Source organism: Pithys albifrons, chromosome Z, assembly GCF_047495875.1.
Source record: "Pithys albifrons albifrons isolate INPA30051 chromosome Z, PitAlb_v1, whole genome shotgun sequence".
Taxonomy (NCBI): domain Eukaryota; kingdom Metazoa; phylum Chordata; class Aves; order Passeriformes; family Thamnophilidae; genus Pithys; species Pithys albifrons.
In genome coordinates, this window is record NC_092497.1 from 21,832,299 (window position 1) to 21,854,762 (window position 22,464).

The following is a 22,464-nucleotide window of genomic DNA, read 5'->3' on the forward strand; positions in this document are numbered from 1 at the left end:
TGGGAATAAATCTTTATGCATGGCTCATGGACCAGTTAAAAAATAAATCACTGTCATCAGTCTGTGAATCTTTGTGTAGCTAAGGAAACAAATGCTTCTCCTGATTCTTGGAATATGTCAAATGATTTCATATGTGATAAGGGAAAGAGTAATTATTTTCTTGATGTGTAAAACATTCAGCATTTCATCACTTAGTCTTCGTTAGACTTGTGACTTCTCAGAGAAAGATGATGACCAATGAATGCTTTTAGGAATGTGTATTGTTTAACGTTTTTTCTTGGAGAATATTGGTAAGAGGCCTATGTTCGAAAAAGATAGTTTTCTCAAAACACACTGAGAGAAAGCTTAGGAGTATCAGACTATTCGTTGTGTGAAATGGATGCAAGGTCAACCTTTTATTTCTTGAATACATGTTTACATGTGACTATAACAGCATTGCAGATTTCTTCCAGTGCTGTTCTTGAAATTCTAGGTTTGATGTTTGTGAAATATTTTGCATTTCTTACTTATTTTTGTAGGGACTGGGAGCAGACAGCAAAAATCTCTATCCTTTTCTACTACCAGTTATTCAACTAAGTACAGATGTTTCTCAGCCTCCACATGTCTATCTTCTGGAAGATGGCTTAGAGCTGTGGTAAGAATGTTTTCTCAGTTTGTAATTTTATAAGTTACTTTTATATCCCCAGAAGAAAAAAAAGTAAAAAGCTTTGAATATTAAAATTTATGTGTTCTGTTACCTTACCTTGACGTCTGTATCAGACTTTTCCTTAGGAAGACTTGAGGTTAGGAAGTTAATAAAAGAAATCCAATTAAAAATAACTAAGTAGATAATTCATTTTCAGACATTTGGCAGTGAAGACACAGTTCTGTAATGATAATGAACAACAAGACACAAAGTCTAGACTCGCTATAATGTCCATGCTAAACTAAGAATTTGATGTGCTTCACTTTGGGAGAAGAGTGATCCAGTGGCACTCAGAGCTAGTTGCAGGAAGTGATGTCAAGTTTAGGAGGATAAAATGTAGAAGTTACCTATTAGATTCTGGGCTATTTGATGATTTAACATAAAACAAGAGGTGATGTTTTGAACAGTTTACTGCGAGCCTAACTTGTTTATTTCTGGTGTAGCTGACACTATAGAAGTAGGAAACTCTTACCTGAACTGAATTCAGCACGTATTTCTGCTGAAGAATAGGAATAAATAGAGTTTGTCTTAAAGAAGTGAGGGATTCCTTTGATCTAAATTGTAGATGAATATTTGAATTACAAATACTTAAGCCACAGTTTATCAGTTCTTTGTGCAGCAAAGTTGAGATTTGTAGTGCTGATGGCATCAAGTTGAAGTGCAGGAGCTTTTCAAAGTTCAGTACAGAGGCAGGTTTCATGTAGCAATTCAGAACTTTTATATCTTCTTAATAATACTGATCTTGATGTTGCTATTCTGATGTCTATGAAGAAGAATGATCTCTAAGATGTCTAGAGCATCAGAGGAATTTGTATGGAGCTGTCAGAGACAGTTGAGACTCTACAGCTTCTTGAACAAAGAGCAGGAGAACCACTAAGATATTTTGCATAATCAGACATGTTATTTAAATATGGTAATCCTACACCTAAGATCTAGAAACAAACTGGAATTTGTTGCTGTGGCTTTAAATGCAAGTTTAATTTATTGCTACTGTTTTCAAACCTCAGGAATTTTAAATTGTTACAAACAGTACTGTGCATATAGTTTTGCTTTTGTGTGTGGTTGTCAATACATCATTTCAGGCGTAACAATAATATGTCAAGGTATGAGCTGGCTGCCACCTCAGCTGCTCCTTTGAGGTGTGCAGCACTACACATTGTCCTAGCACTGTAAATATTTCTTTCTAGCCACATTCTCTGAGTTCTCAGACTGGGTACTTAGACATTCTCACTATTGCATTTCAGACCTTATGTTGTCTTTAAAAGACAGTACCATGCTTTCCCTGGTTTTCCTAGCTTGGCAAGAACCATGCCTATACTGATTAGTGTATTGTAAAGACTGTTGCTGTGCTTGAAGTGTGCTTCCTGTACTTGTGATACATTGTTGTTGTAGTTTGGAATGACAATGTAAATTCTCTCTCTGCCACTAACTTCCCATGCCATTAGTTAACAAAAGAAGTAGTTAACTGCTACCTGATCGTTGGTATGCATCCTTCAGAAACTTATGGCACCCAGGAAGGCTTGTGTTTCCTTTTTGCTGGTGGGTGGAGACATTGCTGTGATCTTATTGATGACTTCTGTCAGAATCTGATGGAGTCCATCCTGCCACTTCACTCCCAGGAACTGGATCTCTCGGGCTGGTCCCTTAACCTTGCTCTGTTTGATGGCAAAGCCAGCTCCGAAAAGGATCTGGATGATTTTCTTTCCTTTTTTAAAAACCTCTTCTGCTGTGTCCCCCCACACAATGATGTCATCAATGTACTGCAGGTGTTCTGGAGCCTCTCCCTTTTCCAGTGCAGTCTGGATCAGTCCATGACAGATGGTGGGACTGTGTTTCCACCCCTAGGGTACTTGGTTCCAGGTGTACTGCACGCCACTCCAGGTAAAAGCAAACTGTGGCCTGCACTCTGGTGCCAGAGGAATGGAGAAAGACACATTAGCAATGTCAATAGTGGCATACCACTTTGCTGTCTTGGACTCCAGCTCATTCTGGGTTCCAGCATGTCCGGCACAACGGCACTCAGCGGTGGGGTAAAACTTCATTCAAGCCACGATAGTCCACAGTCAATCTCCATTCTCCATCAGAATTATGTACGGGCCAGATGGGGATGTTAAAGGGTGAGTGGGTCTTGCTGACCACCCCTTGGCTCTCCAGTTCACGGATCATCTTATGGATGGGAACCACAGCATTGCGGTTTGTTCGCTATTGCCGGCAGCACACTGTTGTGGTGGCGATTGGTTTACATCTGTCATAGAATCATAGAATCGATTGGGTTGGAAAAGACCCCCCAAGATGATCAAGTCCAACCCTTGGTCCAACTCTAGTCCATTTACTAGATCATGGCACTCAGCGCCACGTCCAATCTGCGTTTAAAAATCTCCAGGGATGGTGAATCCACCACCTCTCTGGGCAGCCCATTCCAATGCCTGATTACTCTCTCTGGAAAGAATGTTTTTCTGATATCCAACTTAAATTTCCCCTGGCAGAGCTTAAGCCCGTGCCCCCTTGTCCTGTTGCTGAGTGCCTGGGAGAAGAGACCAGCCCCCACCTGGCTAGAACTTCCCTTCAGGTAGTTCTAGACAGTGATGAGGTCACCTCTGAGCCTCCTCTTCTCCAGGCTAAACAACCCCAGCTCCCTCAGCCTCTCCCCATAGGGCTTGTGCTCCAGTCCCTTCACCAGCCTTGTAGCTCTTCTCTGGACTCGCTCCAGCACCTCAATATCCTTTCTGAACTGAGGGGCCCAGAACTGAACACAGTACTCAAGGTGTGGCCTCACCAATGCAGAGTACAGGGGAAGGATCACTTCTCTGGTCCTGCTGGCCACGCTATTTTTGATACAGGACAGGATCCCATTGGCCTTCTTGGCCATCTGGGCACACTGTTGGTTCATGTTGAGCTTCCTGTCAATTAGTACTCCAAGGTCCCTTTCTGCCTGGCTGCTCTGCAGCCACTCTGTCCCCAGCCTGTAGCGCTGCATGGGGTTGTTGTGGCCAAAGTGCAGGACCCGGCACTTGGCCTTATTGAACTTCATCCCATTGGAATCAGCCCATCTCTCAAGTCTATCCAGATCCCTCTGCAGAGCCCTCCTGCCTTCCAGCAGATCGACACTCCCTCCCCGCTTGGTGTCATCAGCAAATTTGCTGATGATGGACTCAATCCCCTCATCTAAATCATCAATAAAGATGTTAAACAGGACTGGACCCCATACAGACCCCAGGAGAACACCACTGGTGACTGGCCGCCAGCTGGATGCAGCTCCGTTCACCAGCACTCTCTGGGCCCAACCCTCCAACCAGCTCTTAATCCAGGAGAGGGTACACCTGTCCAGGCCATGGGCTACCAGCTTTACCAGGAGTATATTATGGGAGACAGTGTCAAAGGCCTTGCTGAAGTCCAGATAGACCACATCCACAGCCTTCCCCTCATCCACCAGGTGGGTCAGCAGATCGTAAAAGGAGATCAGGTTGGTCAGACAGGACCTGCCCCTCCTAAACCCATGCTGGCTGGGTCTAATCCCTTGTCCATCCTGAAGGTGCTGTGTGATTGCACTCAGGATGAACTGCTCCATAACCCTGCCAGGCACAGAGGTCAGGCTGACAGGCCTGTAGTTGCCAGGGTCCTGCTTGCAGCCCTTTTTGTGGATTGGGGTGACATTGGCCAACCTCCAATCATCTGGGACCTCCCCAGAGAGCCGGGACTGTTGGAAGATGATGGAGAGCGGTTTGGCAAGCTCTTCTGCCAGCTCCCTCATCACCCTGGGATGGATCCCGTCTGGTCCCATAGACTTGTTAGGATCCAGCTGGCTCAGTAAGTCACTAACTATATCCTCCTGGAATACAGGAGGGTTATTCAGCTCCCTCTCCCTGTCTACCAGATCCAAAGGCCAGTTGTCTTGAGGGCCACCTGTCCTACTGGTGAAAACTGAGGCAAAGTAGGTGTTAAGTACCTCAGCCTTCTCCTCATCTTCTTTACTATATTTCCCTTCAAGTCCAACAGAGAATGGAGGTTTTCCTTGCCCCTCCTTTTGTTATTAATGTATTTATAAAAGGACTTTTTGTTATCCCTAACTGAAATAGCCAAATTTACTTCAAATTCCACTTTTCTTTCCCTAATTTTTTTCCTACATGACCTAGCTCTATCTGTAAATTCTTCGTAAGTAGCCAGCCCTTTTTTCCATAGTCTGTAAACTTTCTTTTTATCCCTGATTTCTTTCAGAATCTCCCTATTTAACCAAGCTGGCCGTCTTCCCCTCCGGCTGGCCTTTCGGCACACTGGGACAGTCTGTTGCTGTGCATTCAAAATCTCCCTCTTAAAACATGTCCATCCCTCCTGGACCCCCTTGCCTTTAAGGGTTGTTTCCCAGGGTATGCTCTGAATCAGTTCTTTGAATAGGCCAGAATCTGCTCTCCAGAAGTCCAAAGTGGAGGTTTTAATGGTGGCTCTCCTTACATCCCTGAGGACTGAAAATTCTATTATTTCATGGTCACTATGCCCAAGGCGGCCTCCAACCACTATATCATCTACCAGCCCCTCTCTGTTTGTAAACAGTAGGTCTCGCAGGGCCTTCCCCCTGGTAGGCTCATTTACCAGTTGATGAAGGGAATTGTCCTCTATACACTCCAGGAACCTCCTTGACTGCCTCTTCTCTGCAGTATGAAGCTCCCAGCAGATATCTAGCAGGTTAAAGTCTCCCACAAGAACAAGGGCTGGAGATTTTGAGACATCCACCAGCTGCTTGTAGAACAATTCATCTCCTTCATCATCCTGGTTGGGCGGTCTGTAACAGACACCCACAAGGGTGTCAGCCTTGTTGGCCTTGCCCCTGATTCTGGCCCACAGGCACTCAACCTTGTCACTGCTGACCTCAAGTTCAACAGAGTCAAAAGACTCTCTAACATATAAAGCCACCCCTCCACCTCTCCTTCCCTGTCTCTCCTTTCTGAAGAGCTTGTAGCCCCCCATAGCAGCACTCCAGTCGTGTGAGTCATCCCACCACGTTTCTGTGACAGCAATTATGTCATAGTTTTCCTGCTGCACTATGGCTTCCAGCTCCTCTTGTTTGTTTCCCATACTGCGTTCATTGGTGTACATGCACTTCAGCTGGACCATTGATTTCATTCTCAACTCGGGCTCTATGCCCTTAGGCCTATCTCTGGAGAGCCCAGTTGCTGACATACCTAGGCTTATGCCCTGCCTGTGCGAACTGCCGTGCAAACTGCCGTGCCACGCCCTCACTGACGTGCCACGCCCCTGTTTGCCCGCTCCTGTTCCTCATGCTCCAGGTCGCTTGCGCTCCCTAGAGATGTTTATAAGGCCTTCTCACTCCACTGCTAACGAGCAAGCCACACCGCCACCTCCCCTCTCAGTCGCCTGCTGATAGCTGAAGGAGCAGCAAACAAAGCCTGCCGGGGAATGCTCAATGTTATTCACAGATCACCTGAAATATTTTGCTTATTTTATTCTTAGGTTAGTGACCTTGGAAAATAGTCCATGTCTTACACCAGAGCTCCTTAGAATATTTGATAATATGTCTGCCCTCCTTGGTAAGTCTCTTATTAATAAAATTTCAGGGTTTTTTTCCTACAGCTTGTTGTTCATGCATTAAGTAATGCTGTCATGGCTGCGAGTACTAAGGGAACTTGCGAAGCTGTAATTTTCAAAAATTAAGGAACAGGTTTTTAGTATGTGATTGTCATCTTCTTTAATATTTATTATCTACTTACCAGATTTCTCTGTTTTTAATAAACTAAAGGTGGTTTGTACCCAAAAGTAAAGACAAATTTATCATTTTAGAGGTTATTGTAAGAAGTTCCTGAAATTTAACACCAGGTGTGCTGAGTTTTAGTGGTACTGATTATATGAACAGTTGCCTTTCTGTTTACAGCCAGAATGCAGTTACTAACTTTCCATATTCAAGTTAATAACAAAGTAGGATGTTTTCAAAATACTTAAATATTTTTGTAAGCATTTTGGTCAAGCAGCACTTAAATTAAAAACAGTAGTTTTGACTGAATTGACAAAGTATAAACTTAGTAGTGAGAAATAGGACTTTCTGAGGAGGAATGCATTTGTGCATTGAGATACTTAAAATGACTGCTCAGTCTGATAGAATTTCAGGTTGGATATATGGTCAAAGTCTGGACATACCTGTTTCAAAAAACATAGGGTTTAATGTCCCTGTGCTGTATTTGTAAAGGTAATGGCAAAAACCAAGTTAGTGGAGTTGGATTAATTCCTCTGATCTGTAATAAAGCCCAAAAGAGCACATTAATTCAGAAAAATAAATGTTTAATTCCAGAAAAACTTGGCAAGAGAATGGATGCACAATTAGCTTTTAGATGTAATCAGTTGAATGTGGTATCTTTCTAGAAAAATGGTTTTACTAGACATTGAGCTTTATGTACGGGTGAGTGATTGAAAATTCTGTTGTTTCCATTACATCTGTCTTACCTGTTTTTTCCTTCTGACTTAAAGTATAAAGTTTGCTACACATTCTTTTTTACCTTTGTATCAGTTATCACAGAATCACAGAATGGAAAGTTATGGAAGACTTCATTAGCACTTCATGTTTATGTGACCATTTACTTAGAACTTTTGTGTTTGGATCAGTGTCTCTTGTATTCACTAAGAAAAAAACCACAAGTTGCAGACCCCTAAGGAGAACACAATGTGTAACACTATTAATATGTTACTAAAGCTAATTCATAGATGTATTGGAATCTTTTGGTGAGGATATTGGATGGATAAGTGAAAAATAATCTCTTTTCAAGTCAAGGTATGTTAATAGTCAGTATAAATTATAACAAGACGCATCCTGTCCATGCAGTGACATACGAAAGTAGTCGTGAATGGGAACCTGTCCCATGGCCATACTGAAGAAAGGAACATTCACATTCTATCTAATGGGTGGGGAAAAAATAAAAACTACTGAAACTTCACAACTTTACAGATGTTGTAATGGAAAAGCTGTCATATTTGTGGTTTTCTGTCAGCTGATAATTTTGGGGTAGAAGTTTTTCTATATAAACATCACTAGGTGAAATCCACACAACATATAGGCTGCTTTCATTTATGGATGACATACGAGATCTTAGACAGCTGCTGATGTTAGTTTAATCTGGTAAAAAATTTTATTTAAAACTTTTGTGAAAGTATTTTTCTGTTACCTCTACATAATGCTTTGATTATATATTTCAATTAAAGGTTGTGGAGCAGAAGTTCAGTTTCTTTACCAAGAATAGCTTGTCTGGTTTTAAGAAAATGTAGCAAGGCCTTTGAAGTTTTGTCGTCTTTAGTCCTGTTTTTCGACAATGACAGATGTGGACTTTCTACACTGGTGTCAGTGTCCATGTGAAGCTTTGAAACCTTTTGTTTCACTGTGAGTTCTGCTTATAGATGTTCCAGGATGATTTTTATCAAACAGTCATACAGATCTTGAGGATATTTCTTTTTTCTCTCTTCTAGCTGTTGCTCTGTCTCATCTCCTTTGTTGTATCTATCTCTCAAATGGGTATGCTTTCCTTACTGGAATCCTCAAGGTGTGCCCTAAAGCTCACTGTGTTTCAGCTCACTGCTGTTTGACATGGCATCTGTGTGAGAAGAGTCAAAGTACAATCTTTATTTCATTCTTTCTGCTCAGCATTTACTGACTCAAATGTGAGAGAGATCATTTATCAGTAGTTTTAGGTCTCTCAAGTATGTGTTTCATTTATTCTCTTTAATATCTTCTTAGCACACTATCACGTCCAAAATTTGACCTTTTCTTTATAACTTTTTTTATTAGAATTGGCTTTTGAGGTCATAGAATTTCTTGTGCTTTGAGTACATGAGAGCTGTTGTCGTCCCAATTCTGTAATTGTTTCTGCTAGGGAAAGGTATCCAACTGGTACTGGATCTAAGATAACTTTTTTTCTACTTGTTGTCACATGGCACTGTAAGCTGTAAGAAGAAAGAGATTTTTAGAAGCAAATAGTTTTGATTGTATTTTCAGTTTGATGATCAAGTTGTGAATTGTGATTTCTGGTTTTTCTAGAGCTCAGTTCAGAAAACCTCAAAAATTGCTTTAAGATCATCAATGCATATGTTTTCTTATCATCATCTGAATTTTTACAGGTATGTTTTAATTTTATAAAGTTTCCTATTAGCATCTCAGTTCCTTACTGTCAAACTCTTTTGTCTCTCATCTTGGAAAATATCATACTTGCACTTAGTCAAATGCCACCGTGACGTCCGATCCCATCAGATCTCAGAAGCTGAGCAGGGTCAGCCCCAGTCAGTACTTGGATGGGAGACCTCCTGGGAATGCCGGGGGCTGTAGGTTCTAGTCCCAAGGGACTTCACTGTCACTGTGCAAGCTCACTCGGCTGTGGCAGATGAACCTGAGGAGTTAAAGGATGGGGCCAGTTCTGTGCATGCTGTGCCTCACCTAAAAAATCCACTGCGCAGGCTCAAACGGCACACCCACGTGGGGAGAGCCCTTCCCAAATCTTCGTTCACGAAGCTGAGCCTTGATGATTTGTGCTCTTACTCATTTATGTGTATACAAACATATTTTTCTAATGTTAGCTCTTTGTGGTGCATGGTGAACACTCAGATCAGATTTGACAAAGATGGTTATTTAGAATTAATGTATTGTGGATTGACTGAGTACCTTGGTATCTGGAAAGGTCCTGTGTGGGATAGTTATAGTTAGTTACTCTAAGAATCCTACCAGATTAAAATTATCATAAATTCTAGCAAGAGTTGAACTAGAGTTATTATGCCTTGTTTTCACACATTCTACATTAGAAAATTCTTTGAGATTGATTGTTTAAAACATCCTCCAGACTTAAAAAACCCAACAAAATACTTGAATTAGGTTTTAATTAGTTCAGGGATGATAAGCATTTTAGCATATTTGATCTTTGAAGAGGAGCTGGGTCTTTGGTCATCCCTTTGGGTCTTTCATCCCTAATGAACTGTATTTTGATAAATAAAGATACAAAAGATGTTTGCATAATACCTTTTTGTCATTTTATTTCAGATATATGGTGCTGGTTTATGCCAATCATTTTGTGAACTTCTGAAGGACATAACTACTGAAGGTCAAGTTCAAGTTTTAAAGGTGAAGTATAATAAAATAATACCTAGATACTCAGCTCTGTAGGTGTAATGTTTTCAAGAAGGATGAATATAGAACATGTCAAAATCTGCTAAATACATAGCTATTTTCTACGTTGGAGTCAATCGTGGTATAAACTACTTATTTAAAATCTGCATGTGTATTGAGACTTAATAGGTCTTAAAGCAAGCTTTCCCAATCTATACTGAATGTTGTATGTGTGTGATCTCAGTAAAATTACTTTGTTTACCATACCTTCACATGTACCATGATGTAGTGTTCAGTGTTTACCTTAGGAAAAAGTTGCTATTGTAGTGGCCAGAACTGCTTAAATAGAGTGGCTAGAGGGTTTTCTAAGTACTAAAAAAATATTTCAGCACAAACTTCAAATCGTATTATGAAGAAATGTGAAATTCATAGGCTTTTCAGATATTAATAATGATACTTTGGAGGTGTCTTTTCAGGAATTTCAGGAAATAAATTTAGCATATACACTGAAAGATGAGTAGTAGTGTAGTGTATTACTACTCACGTTTCCAGTGGCTGTACTAACAGAGGGCTCTGTGTTGCTTATAAAAACTTGGACTTAAGTTCAATTAATTGTAAATACAATGCGAAATAAATTGGATCCCACCTGCCTCTTTAGAGAGTTGCACAACTGCTTGCAGAATCGCAGGTCAGAGAACAGGAGAAGATGAGAGACCTCCCTGTCTGTAGTTCCTGCTGTGAGGTGATTAAGGGCTCTAGTTCTGCAATTTAAAATGTCAAGTTCAGTCTATCAGTAATATTATTTAGAGTCTATAGTTGTGCAAATGATTTATGCAGCAGTTTTTAATCAGATCTCTGAAACTGAGTGATGCTGCTAATACAGAATCATTTATTCACTTGGATTCCTGAGTGGCCTTGCATTTTCTGCAACATTTGTCTGATATACTTGGAACACCTTCCTAGTATGCCCTCTTGATTCCAGAGGGATAAATGAGCTATAATACTTGTAAATATTTTTACAAAAAGCAAAACATTATTGAGGCTTCACAATGTTGACTTGTTAAACAAAAAAACCACCAAGATAAATACTGTGAGCAGAAACACCGGGGGGGTGTTCTCTGAAACAGTTAATTACAAGCAGCTTTGGCTGGATTGAAAACAGACTTTAGAACAGTAAGTAAATGCATAAGGTTGAAAAATACTATTTTGTACTGATAATACAATTATTGCAAGATTGCTGAGGCTTGATATTACTTGGTTTTCTAATTATCTGAAGCAGACAGTAAAAGGTTTGATAAGACTGTGCAAGGAACAAATGAGTCAGCCAAAACTTTCAGAACCGAGAAAGATGAGTGAGGGAAAATTTTTGTTTCTATCGGTGTATAATATACCTCTTTTACACTAATGTATATTAAAAGTCTATACAGTTGAGAGGCATTGAAAAAGGTCAACTGTGTAATGTCTTTCTCAAGACAAGAAATAGAGGATATTAAATCAAGCTAGTTAGGAACAAGGTTCAAAAAGGGAAAAAATATGTAGAGTAGATTGGACAAGAGCACAGAAGAGTAGTTCTACATGGAAGTTCCTCTGTGATGGAAGTAAATAGAGACTAAGAATGTTTAAGGGAATTACCTTTATGGTACTTTTATATGCTTTATATACATCAGTGTGTGTATGTGTTTTTGTGCTCTCTGTCTTAGAAATGAACAGCTGTCAGCCCATTCATCTCAGAGCCTCTTCTCATCTCCATCTTAGTACAGGAGAAGAGCACAGACATCTGGGCAAAAGAAAAAACAGAAAACACAAGACCAAAAATTACTTCACAGAGCAGCTCAATGGGATGGGGTGGGGAAAGAATGGAGAAAAGGGTAAACAGGGAAAGAATTGAGAAAAGGGTAAACAGTGTAAACACTGTAAGCCACTGTAGGGTACCCACAATAGCACCTCTGAGAGCACACCTGCAAAGAACTTTGCTTCTGCAAAGAGATGGTAGTTCCTATGCAATGGTGCTCTAAAAAAAAAAGACAAGGCAGATGTATGAAAATAAGCCTTGAACTGCTTGAACTACCAACCCACCTTAATCTGCTGCTTTGCTTGGAACTTTAACAAGGGCCTTCCTTCTAAACCACTTCATCAGCTTTTGCCAGGGCCGTGGGGAGGCCCGTGAGGTGCTTAGCTATTTGGGTTTCATTGGCATGTCAGTTTTCATCAGGTCCATTTATGCAGATCTGGTTTGTGGAGTACTTTACTAGAATATACTTTAAGCAATCCTGAGGTTTGCAGGTATTTACTGATAAACATTCTACTGGCAATTTATATATGTACACCAGTATATATGGTTCTAAAGCTTCAGTTAAGATGTATGAATGTACTTTGCTAATTGTCTAACTTGCATTTCTTCTTAAGGTTGTCGAAAATGTCCTAAAAGTAAACCCTGTGTTGGGTCCTCAAATGTTTCAACCCCTTCTGCCATCAGTATTCAGGGGGATTATAGATGGGGAGGTAAGAATTACTTTAAGTACTCTCTACTTTTCTGTTTAAACGTGAAAGTACCTTCTATTATCTATCCCAGTTTTTTCATATTGATGTTTCATTTTCTCTTGCTTTAAGATCATTTAGATTTTTGACAGCTATTTTAAAAGTCTGTAAAAATAACATAGTAGCATGAGATATAAACCAACATATCCATAACTGGTTTTGTCATATACTGTTTGTTTTAATAAAATAGCATAAATTTTATTCTGCTGCTCTGCTGTTCCTTTACCATTAACACTTAGAAGGTGTGGTAACTGTATGTCTAGTTTAATCCTTTGTAGGTGTTTCAGGGTTTTTTTGTTTTTTTAAAGACACACACTACTCATTAAATGTACCTGTACCAGAGAAAAATGAACTGGACAAGGAGAACATTGACTTGATCCTTTTTTAATTGACATATCTAATATGAAGAGCTGAAGGATGTGAAAATGCTTTATGTGAGGCAGAAGAGTCTTTAAGATTTTGCTGGCTTAGATATTCTCCCTTTTCTCTCCTCATCTTCAACAAACTCCTGTGTTGCATGGAAAGGAGTGAAATCTAGTATGCTTCAACTCTGTTGAACTTTGCTGTACCAGCAGGAGAAAAATAAAAGTATTTTAATCATAAGAATGATTGGGTACAATTCTTCATGCTTTTTGACTTTTTTGATCAAAACCTTTGCTTTTTTTCCAGAGATGAAGACTTTTTCAAATATTAATATTTGGCTTCCATTATCATTAAGTTAAATAAGACTTCCAAATTTAAGCCAAGTAATACTACATAGCAATCTACTTTTTGCTGTACAGAGCACAGAGAAGATTTTTAAAATTTCTTCTGATTTAAGACTGATAAATTCATTGTACTCTATTGAAAATATATTAATCTGTGTTACCATTTTCAGGTAAATGTTGGCATTTTGTTTTTCAAGTGTGCTATTCTGAAAAATGTAGTTATATTGTTAAATGCAAATTTAATACAAAGAACTCTGTAACTTCTTTTAAAAGTGTTAACAAAAGATAATAAACTAATGAGCTTGCTACTTTATTCAGTAAATTTTAAAACACCCCCAATATTATAGTTTCTCTATGAAATAAGTAACAACAACTTCAGAACTACTAAACATTCTTTAATGTTACTGAAATTATAAGCAGTAATTTTGAACCATAATCAACTTTGAAAGTAATTTTTAATGGTATAATATACTGTTTACTCCTTAAGATACAGGTTTTAAAATTTTAAAAGTAAAATCACCTTACAAGTTCCCTTGGCTGTTTTGAATTGAAACATTCTGGTAAAAATTGTTCACTCAGTCTTCTGTTCTTAGATGTTTTGAAATTACAATTTATGTTTTAAAATTTAATGAAAAATATAATGGATGCAGTCAAGTATTTCCCATGTATTGCTGCTCTGTGTCAAATATTTTTCTTTCAGTTAAACTAAGCACTCCTTGATTTGGTGTATTTTTGTTTCAGAGATACCCAGTTGTGATGTCTGCTTATTTGGGGATCATGGGTAGAGTTCTACTACAAAATGCAAGATTTTTTTCATTACTTCTGAGCCAGATGGCATATGAATTGGGTCAGGAGGTAAGATTATTGTCTTTTTTTGTCCTTCAGGGGTTTTTGTCTTGGTATTTCAGCTGTATTGTCTTATTTTGATCTGAAGGAACATTTTCCTCTGTTTTCCATACTTGTTCCTCTCCATTTCACCTTGAAAATGGGCCCTTGCCCCTCCTTTGCCCCTTCCACTGAGATCCTTTTACATTTTTACATGTTGCCACACTTACCTTGAAACATCCCACACTTAGCCATCTAAACCCTTTTAGTTCACATGTTATTGGAGGGTGAGTGTTTGTTTTCTTGTGCCAACTTGATTGTTTTTGCACCCTGGATAATGGTCTAATCATTCACCCCCCTCCTGCCCCCCACCCCGAGTTTCTAGAATATCAGGTTCAGTGCACTACAGTTTCAATGATGAGGTTACTAAGGTTCCTTTGCTACAAGTTTTCTACTATGTCTTTAAGTGGCATTTTAATAATTTTCTTATCATTGTCTGTAATAAAGTTTTCAAACAGGTAAAATTGAGTCTTTTTTTTATTAATTTGTCATCAGTTTAACCAAAACAGAGTAATTTCACATGCTTTGTATATATTAGACTATTAGAAGAAAACTATTTGTGTAATTCAGTATTCTGAATCAGTGCCCTGTCCATGAATTAAATAAATTTTTAACTTCTAGGTTACAATTAATGGTTTGGAGGCTTTAGGGCCTGGAAGCATTGTCATAGAAAATTTAAACAATGACTGTTGCTTGCTGCTTCTGTCAGATGTACTTAACTGTTTGGTATCTTTCCAAGACTGAATAATGTATGCAGTTGGTAGAAAAATTCAAATAAATTATTTTTGAATCAGTTGACGTACTCATAAGTAAAAAGAAACATTCTGTTTCCCACTGTAGTTGGACCAAATTCTTGGTAACATGATTGAAATGTGGGTTGATCGAATGGATAACATCACTCAGCCAGAAAGAAGGAAGCTTTCTGCTTTGGCATTGCTTTCACTTCTGCCTTCATTGAATAGGTAAGCAAATATACAATGCTGTAAAAAAGAATGCTTCAAAGGCCCTTGAGATGGCTTTTACAATATTTCAGAATTCTGCAGTTAAATACTCCAATATAAGTAGTTTTATTTACTCCTTTTTTATTCTCAAGAGAAAAAAGATAGAATTTTCATTCTGCATTGTGTTACCCTTTTATTTGGCATCATAGCATTACAGTAGCCTTGTTTGTATTTAATGGAAAATGTCTTTTAGTAAAAATGAGGAACCAGCGCTGCAGATTTTATTGTCCATTCTCATATTGACACTGAACTGTCCTCTCATCTGTGATTAAGTAGTTGCTTTGGTTGGCATGTTAGTATTTTGGTTCCCTTACAGGGAACAATGGTTAGTTTTCTTTCCTGTTGTAGATGGTCTGAACTTTCATCCTGCGTTTCCTCTTTATAACTTTAATGGGAGGGTTGCTGTTGAAGACTGTGAAACAGTTTTGGCACTGTAGATTTCTGTAACAAGCAGCTTTTACTATTGTCCTTTCAGTAGCCATCATCACTGGTGAATATACATATAAAATGAAAGTTTGAAATGAAAATGCTAAATAATGTCACACTGACTTCGAAATTGTCACCACTAGAATACATTTATAATACGTTTAGGTGAGAATTCAATCCATAGTTACCTTCACATTATTCTTATCTGTTTGACACTCAGGAAGACAAGGCTGCATGAGTTTATGTTTGGTCTGCTGGATTTCCTGAAAAGTCTTAAGTATTGTCCATTGGGAACTTAGATGTTGCTCACAAATCCTAAAGCTATGTTAGTATCTGTAAAGCTGTAGAATGTGTAGTCTTTACCTAAAAATAAAAATTAGGGAACTCTTACTTGTAAAACTTAGAGGCTTCATTGCTTTTAATATGCACAGAAACTTTCCCTTTCTTTTTTATCATCAGGATAAGCATCTATGTAAAGGTGAAGCAAGCAGCTGCTTTATAAGAAATGGATTTTTTCCAGTAAATGTACCAGTGTTATATTGTTTATGAGCATATTCAAAATGTTTTTAAAGAGGTGTTAGCTAAAATTTGAGATGCTGAACTACATTTGTCTTCCTGTTAAGTTTCTTCTAAAGAGAGGAAGGAAAAAAGGAATTCCTTTAGATAACCATGTTATTTTGAACTACCTTCAGCTGCTCCAGATTTCCTGCTGTAAAAGCCAATTATTTCTGGCAGTCCTTAACATAACAAAGCATTCTGCAAATGACAGCTTTATTTTTCAGATACTTAAATTATTTAACAAAGCTGCTTCTTAAATAAAGACTCTTTCTTTAGTGAACATACTTATGTCAAAGCTATGAAAATTTCACTTATGCAATTGATTGACTGCCAAAGATACCTTCAGACAGAATGTGTGAAATTGATTCTCTCAACTGATTGTTTCTTCTACTAGAACAATGTGAGTCACTCTGGTTTTGCCATATCACAGGGATTATATTACACATGGTTTCTGCATCCTACATCTGAATCTTCTGTTAAAAATAAGTTTTCAAAAGCAGGCTTCTTGTGTAAATCTGTTTGCAGAGTTGAAGAAAAAATGCTTTAAATATAATACAGTATTTAAACAAAATGTTTTGTTCAATATAAACAATATTTTCAAAATAAACTAAAGCAATTTTTTCTGTTGGAATGCCTCAGTAACCAGGTTCTTGATTAGATATTTCTTAGGCTAGCCAAACTCATTCTAAGATTTTTAAGCTGCAGAGACAGAACAGAATATTGTCTTCTGAGGATGGCTAGTAGGCTGTCTTGGAAAGACCAAGGTGAGAGTGAGATTCTTCTCTCAGTTTGCTGCTGTATGATGGTCAGGGTTGGTACCAGTAGCAAGCTCAGATTTTCAAGATTCTGCTATAAGGGAAACAGGAATCTGCACTGTCTTAGCACTTTCCGAGGATTTCTCTCCTTTTGCCAGGTCCTTCCTCTAGCAAATACCTGAAGCATCAGTTTATAGTGATCATGTTTACAATTACATGTATGCGGACTTTGGACTTTCTGCATTTTAGGGGAATTAGTTGGATTGAGCAGGTTATAAAGTGACAACTTACTAGCCATACTGTAACTTTTTTTATCTAGTTGATATCATCTGGGTATATAGGCAGTCATATGTTTTTGGTATCAGTGCTGCATTTCAGTCGTGTGTGTATATAGTCCTTCTATCTCGCATCCATTTTATCTTCCTGCAGCTGCACGTCGTTTTAGTGTTTAGAAATTCATGTTAAAAAAAGAGCTTTCCTGATTAGCGTGTTGCAGCACCTTTCACATGTCAGTAATTTCCTGGTATTACTTGGGGATTTTGCATAAATTAAATACCATATAATTATCTGCATTTGCTATCCAAGTGTGATCAATCAATGTTAGCAGTTTTTATGTCTGACAGGTAAATGCATTGAGATTATTTTCCATGTTTTGTATTCTTACTGCCTGTTTATCACTCATATCTGTCCACATGCATTTTAATTCATTTATCAAAAGTTCTTAGTACTTTGTAAAATAAGTTAAAGACCTCTGTCTTAAACCTATTGTATAAAACAATCTGGTCCAGTAACAAGATTCAGGTGGTAAGGATGTACGTGTGGATTTAGTGTCTCCATGTTCAGTACATGAGGGAAGTATGCATAGACACACTGTAGCTGTAAAAGGGAGTGATTTTTTAAAACACACAAGGGCTTGGAAGTTTTGTGGAGGAAAATTGTATCTGAGCTAGAGTGTGAGAGGTGAGAGGTGATAGCAACCTGGATGAGTAAATTCACAAATGTAGTGATTTCCTAGTCTAGTTCAGTCATATTCCAGCTTGTCTACCATCTGAATGGCTTGTTTGTGAACCTACAGCTTCAAGAATACTCTTGAAGATCAGTTTTGTTAGATATTCCTGTGGTCTCTCGTGAACATGATCAGGAGCAGGAGTCTGCCTCTTGTTTAGGCCATTTTGGGAAAGGTGGGATCCCCACCACTATGTAGGGGTCTGCACTTTGTGATACAAATCTTCAGCACCCTTAGTATTTCCTAAGGCTAAATTGGCTAAAATTGCACTATGTTCCCTTCTCATACCTGTATACATATATATATATATATATGGAAATAATCAGCTTGCTTACTGCATGTCTCTAACTTTGTATAATGTCAGCTTTACAGTATTTTGGAATGTCATTCTTTTGTGCTATTGAAAGCTTTTAATTAATTATTTGGCAAAATGTTTTTTTTTTTTTATTCCTATAGTTATTCTCTGTGTATTTTAGTAAAACACAATACCCAAAGATGCTTGAGAGTGATAGGAATATTTATTTTCTAATAAGGAAATGGAAGCAGAATATGAGAAGATTATAGTGGCAACAATTAGCCTAGTTGGGCATGGTACCAAACTGCACAGGTAGCAAGTGAGACCATACTGAAAGCTAAGCACTGTCCTTCAACGGGTGTTATTTGTGCTATGTCTGTCATTCTTGAATGGGACATCACCAAGTTTGCTTTTACTCTAAGTGCTTTCCAAAACAGTCACAGGTCCTTGCAGATTGGCTCATTTTTGTTGGACCTACCAGCCTAGAATGGAACACCTCTGTGGTCAGAGGAGACTTTACTGAACTTGAAACATGAAGTATTTTAATTTATCTTGTCTTTCTTCATTTTAATTTGTGGAACATGAGTAGTGGCAGTTTTAATTTTCCCCCTTTGAGTTAAATATGTTTGTCTATTACGAGGAAAGGGTTAAGAGGTTCTCCAGGTTTCTCTGCTCATTTCTAATCATTATGTAAATGAATGTCTGCTTTTTCTCACTGTTTATCAAGTCTGATACGTCAGCCAGTATGAATTCTGCCAGTTAGATAATTGGCATTTTGTGAATATAAGTGCTTACAGTATGCAATTATAAATCTTCATTATGTTATTATAGAAGTTTTGCTTCTGTCATTTGTTAAAGTTAGTTAGAAATTTTAATTTCCCTCTCAAGAAGTTGTCTATATGTAATGTTAGGAAAAGACAAGAAAGTACCTAATAAAATGTCATGTTCTCCTCGGGGTATTTATGTCCTCGTTTGTAAAGTCAGAATTTCTTACATAACTACTTGTACATCTCTTTTCTTTATAGAGATGATGCTCTGAAGCTATTTCCCTATTTCCCCCTTCACTTTTTTAAATCTCTGTAGTCAAAGCTATGCTCACCCATGCCTCTAATAGATGCTCTTTAGCACTTAAAAGAGCCATTTAAATTCTGCAGTTGTCATCAGTGTTTGACCTTGGATTTGTTTAGCTTGCCTGACAGGTGACAGTTCAGTTTTACTGATAATAGTGGAAAATGTGGCTTTGGTCTCAGTGTGACTATCAGAGTCTGCATAATTCAGAGGGTTACACAGAGTACCGCCACTTCCTTAATTGCATGTCCCACTGTAGCACTGGCAAAATGATACCCTCATTAAACTTTTCCTTTTCACAATCTCCATTAATTTTTCTCCTATACCTGATTGCTGGTGTTGACTGGTCAGGGATGTATTTTCTTTTCCCCTAAGATCCGGAAGCCTTGATTTCAAGGAGAAATGTACCAAGTGATGGCAATGAATTATGTCACTAATTGCAGCTGAACTGCTGCAGAAAACAAACTGCAGTCACAAGGGTTTGGTTGCAGCTGATACCTTGTTTAGTTTGTGGCCTTTATAAAGAATTTCAGAAATCTTTCCTAAAGCGCCTCTAAATATGATTTACCTTGAAACTGAATATTTTAATTATATAAAAGACAGCAAAAATGATAACAGACTAACTAGCTTTCTTAAAATTCTTTGAAATGTGTGGTTTAAAACATGTTTGCAAATAAGTTATTGAATCAGTAATGACTGAAGTTATAGCATATTATTTAAAAAGTGTAAAAATCACAAGATTGTAACAAACTTAAAAAAAAAAGATTTACAGCCGGTTTTGCACCTGAGTTTGTTCTGAGCTGTTTTGGTACATCCACTTATGTCTCTGCCCTATACTCTGAAATATGAGACTGCCAGAGAGTAGCTGAGATTTTTGGTGACTTTTTTTAAGAGAGCCAGACTATGTATGACAAGATACCAAAAGTGATTAACACTGCAACCCATTTCACTAAAAGCGTTTCTGCAGATAAGTACTGTCTTGAAAAATAATGTTTCATATTCAAACAATTTAATGAGAAAGTAAAGGTTGAAAGCAGAAATTCCAAGTTCTGATACCAAAAAGTGCTTAAATGTAAAGAATGCATTTTTTTTTTTGTATTTTGTGTGTGAGCATTATCTTTAGTAGGTTTTAGGAGTTGTTGAAGTTTTCTCTCTTTGTTAAATATTTGGAAGCTATTAGTTGCTAACGCCAAGTGTATTCCCATCTTGTCTCCTAAATATTAGCAGGCATAGTGTTGCTTTGCAGTTGAATTTAGTTTTGAATTAATTTCTAAAAGGTGAATTTTTTATTCTGTTTGAAATTTGGACAACTGTTTTGAATTCTTTAAGCCTTCTGGTTTGAATTGAACTCATATTAGTGCATTTCTTACTGATTTTATAGTTTGAACAGAATTTACTAAATGCCACAGTGAATAATAAGGGCTTAAGCTATGACTATGGTTAGTGTCAGCATATCACATCTGTGGACTTCATTGATGGCCAAATCTTTTATGTTACTGTTTTGTTCACTCACCTACTGGTTGCTCCATAGAAGACTTTATTTTCTGAATTAAGGAAATAAATTCATTCTCAAAGTGAGCCCTTAGTTTCTCAAGAGGCTTTCTGTCATATTATTTTACTTGAGTCTGAAGTCAAATAAGATTTATGGAAGGAAAACTTGTTTTCTTATCCTCAATGGGAAAAAAATTCTGTAGATTTCACTGTGTGGAACAGAGAAATCTGCAGTAACTGAAGCAGCAAATCATGACTTTTACATAAATAGAAGTATGAAATACTATAAAGAGTCTGCAATATTTGAGACAATCATAAATTTTTAGATAAATTAGATGATAAAGATAAATACAAAACACAGGTTTGGGGATATGAAAAGTTAGTGAGGTGTCCACAGTCACTTCTCCACTGGATGTTAATTAAATGTTGATGTGTGTGCTACCAAAGCAGTAAGTTAGTACATGAATTACTTTGATTTGTGGTCATATATGGAGACAATGTGGGCAGAAGGAAGTAGGTATTTGAAAACAAAACAGGAGAGTTGTATAATAGTCTACCTGAGAAGAATGAAAATAGAAGGAAGGAGGACTTGCAAATGAAGGTACTTGCTAAATTATGCAGTGGGAGTGCAACAGATAGTTTCACTCTTATAAGCTTAAAAGAATAATTACAGTGCTGAAAATTGGTTCCCCTTGTGAATTTTAATATAATTTTATAGTGATTATGAGTATTAAATTCCTCTTCAAAAGTTGACTTTAGACCCTGTTTTTGAACTTGTTGCATACTTTCTACTATACATAAATGGGATTCAGATGACCACTTAGGGTTAAATAATGTTAATTATATTGACTTCAATCTAACCTTTGAAAAGGTTGAACTGGAATGCAGTGCTTGTATGTTCTTTCAATTACGTTGACCTGTTGTTTTATCCACAGTTTGACAAATTGCTGTTACTCAACTTCATGCTTGCGTTGACAAGGAGTCATGGTTGAATTAGATTTTAATATTAAAAAGCAATGAACATTAGTAACTTTATCAATGTTGCCATATGAAGTTAAAATTCACGTGAGGATTCAAAAATAATTTTCTCTGTTGCCATGTGAAACTGTATTCAGGTACAAACCTAGTATGTCTCTCACTGGAGAACAAAATTTGCAGTGAATAAAATAATCACTATGAGAGTTGCCTAAGCTTGTTGGAAAGAAATGCTTGGGGCTTTCCTATTTTTTACTTAGTGTACAACTAGTAATGAATTTTACTGTTTCAGTGCAAGCCAGTTTGACAAATGCTGATCCAAGTTACATGTGTATCCCAGTCTTTTTTATGGTTTCCTCCAAAATGGTATCAGTTATATGGCATATAATTTTGCCTCTCATTCTTAACAGATACTGCTTTCAGATATTTTACAGTGTGTACTTTAAATTACAATTCAATCGGATCTGCAGGTGCCGTATTTGCAAATCGTAAAACAGGAGTTTCTCTAGATTTTTTTAGTGAAAACTGTAAAGACCCACGACCTGGATTAAGCACTATTTTTTCCTCATTTTGGGCACGGCATCCAGTAATTGGAAGGGTCAGTGGTGCTCAGGACCACAGTGGCAGCTAGGATTTAAGCAAAATTTTTATGAATATTGTTACATTCTTCTACCTCCAGTATAAGGCCATGAGACATTCAGCCCCTTGTGGGGCATCAACTTTCATTTTATCCAGCCACTGCTCTACCAGTTTCTCTAAATTTCATGCTATCTCATATCCCAGAGAGCTTTATCAATTCATTTAGTCTTTTGAAATATGTTGCTTCTGACATTTTGCAAAAGGAGAGATCTATTAATTTTTGCCTTTTTAAACTTGTCTTTTTTTTTAATTCAGTTACTTCCTGTAGCCTTAAGGGGTTGTTTCACACAGCACATCTTGGAAGAAAAGGTTTTGTGGTTTTTTTTGTTTGTTTGTTTGTTTTGTTT

General features: G+C 37.6%; 1 protein-coding gene across 1 annotated transcript in view; it reads left to right on the forward strand.

Annotated features, from left to right (window-relative positions):
• IPO11 (importin 11) overlaps positions 1-22,464 on the forward strand; it is an 81,510-nt gene that overhangs the window by 40,240 nt on the left and 18,806 nt on the right. The window contains exons 23-29 of the mRNA XM_071580708.1: positions 519-634; positions 6,152-6,228; positions 8,718-8,797; positions 9,708-9,788; positions 12,180-12,275; positions 13,760-13,873; positions 14,744-14,865. Coding sequence (XP_071436809.1) covers positions 519-634; positions 6,152-6,228; positions 8,718-8,797; positions 9,708-9,788; positions 12,180-12,275; positions 13,760-13,873; positions 14,744-14,865 — 686 coding nt within the window. The remainder of the gene's footprint in view (positions 1-518; positions 635-6,151; positions 6,229-8,717; positions 8,798-9,707; positions 9,789-12,179; positions 12,276-13,759; positions 13,874-14,743; positions 14,866-22,464) is intronic.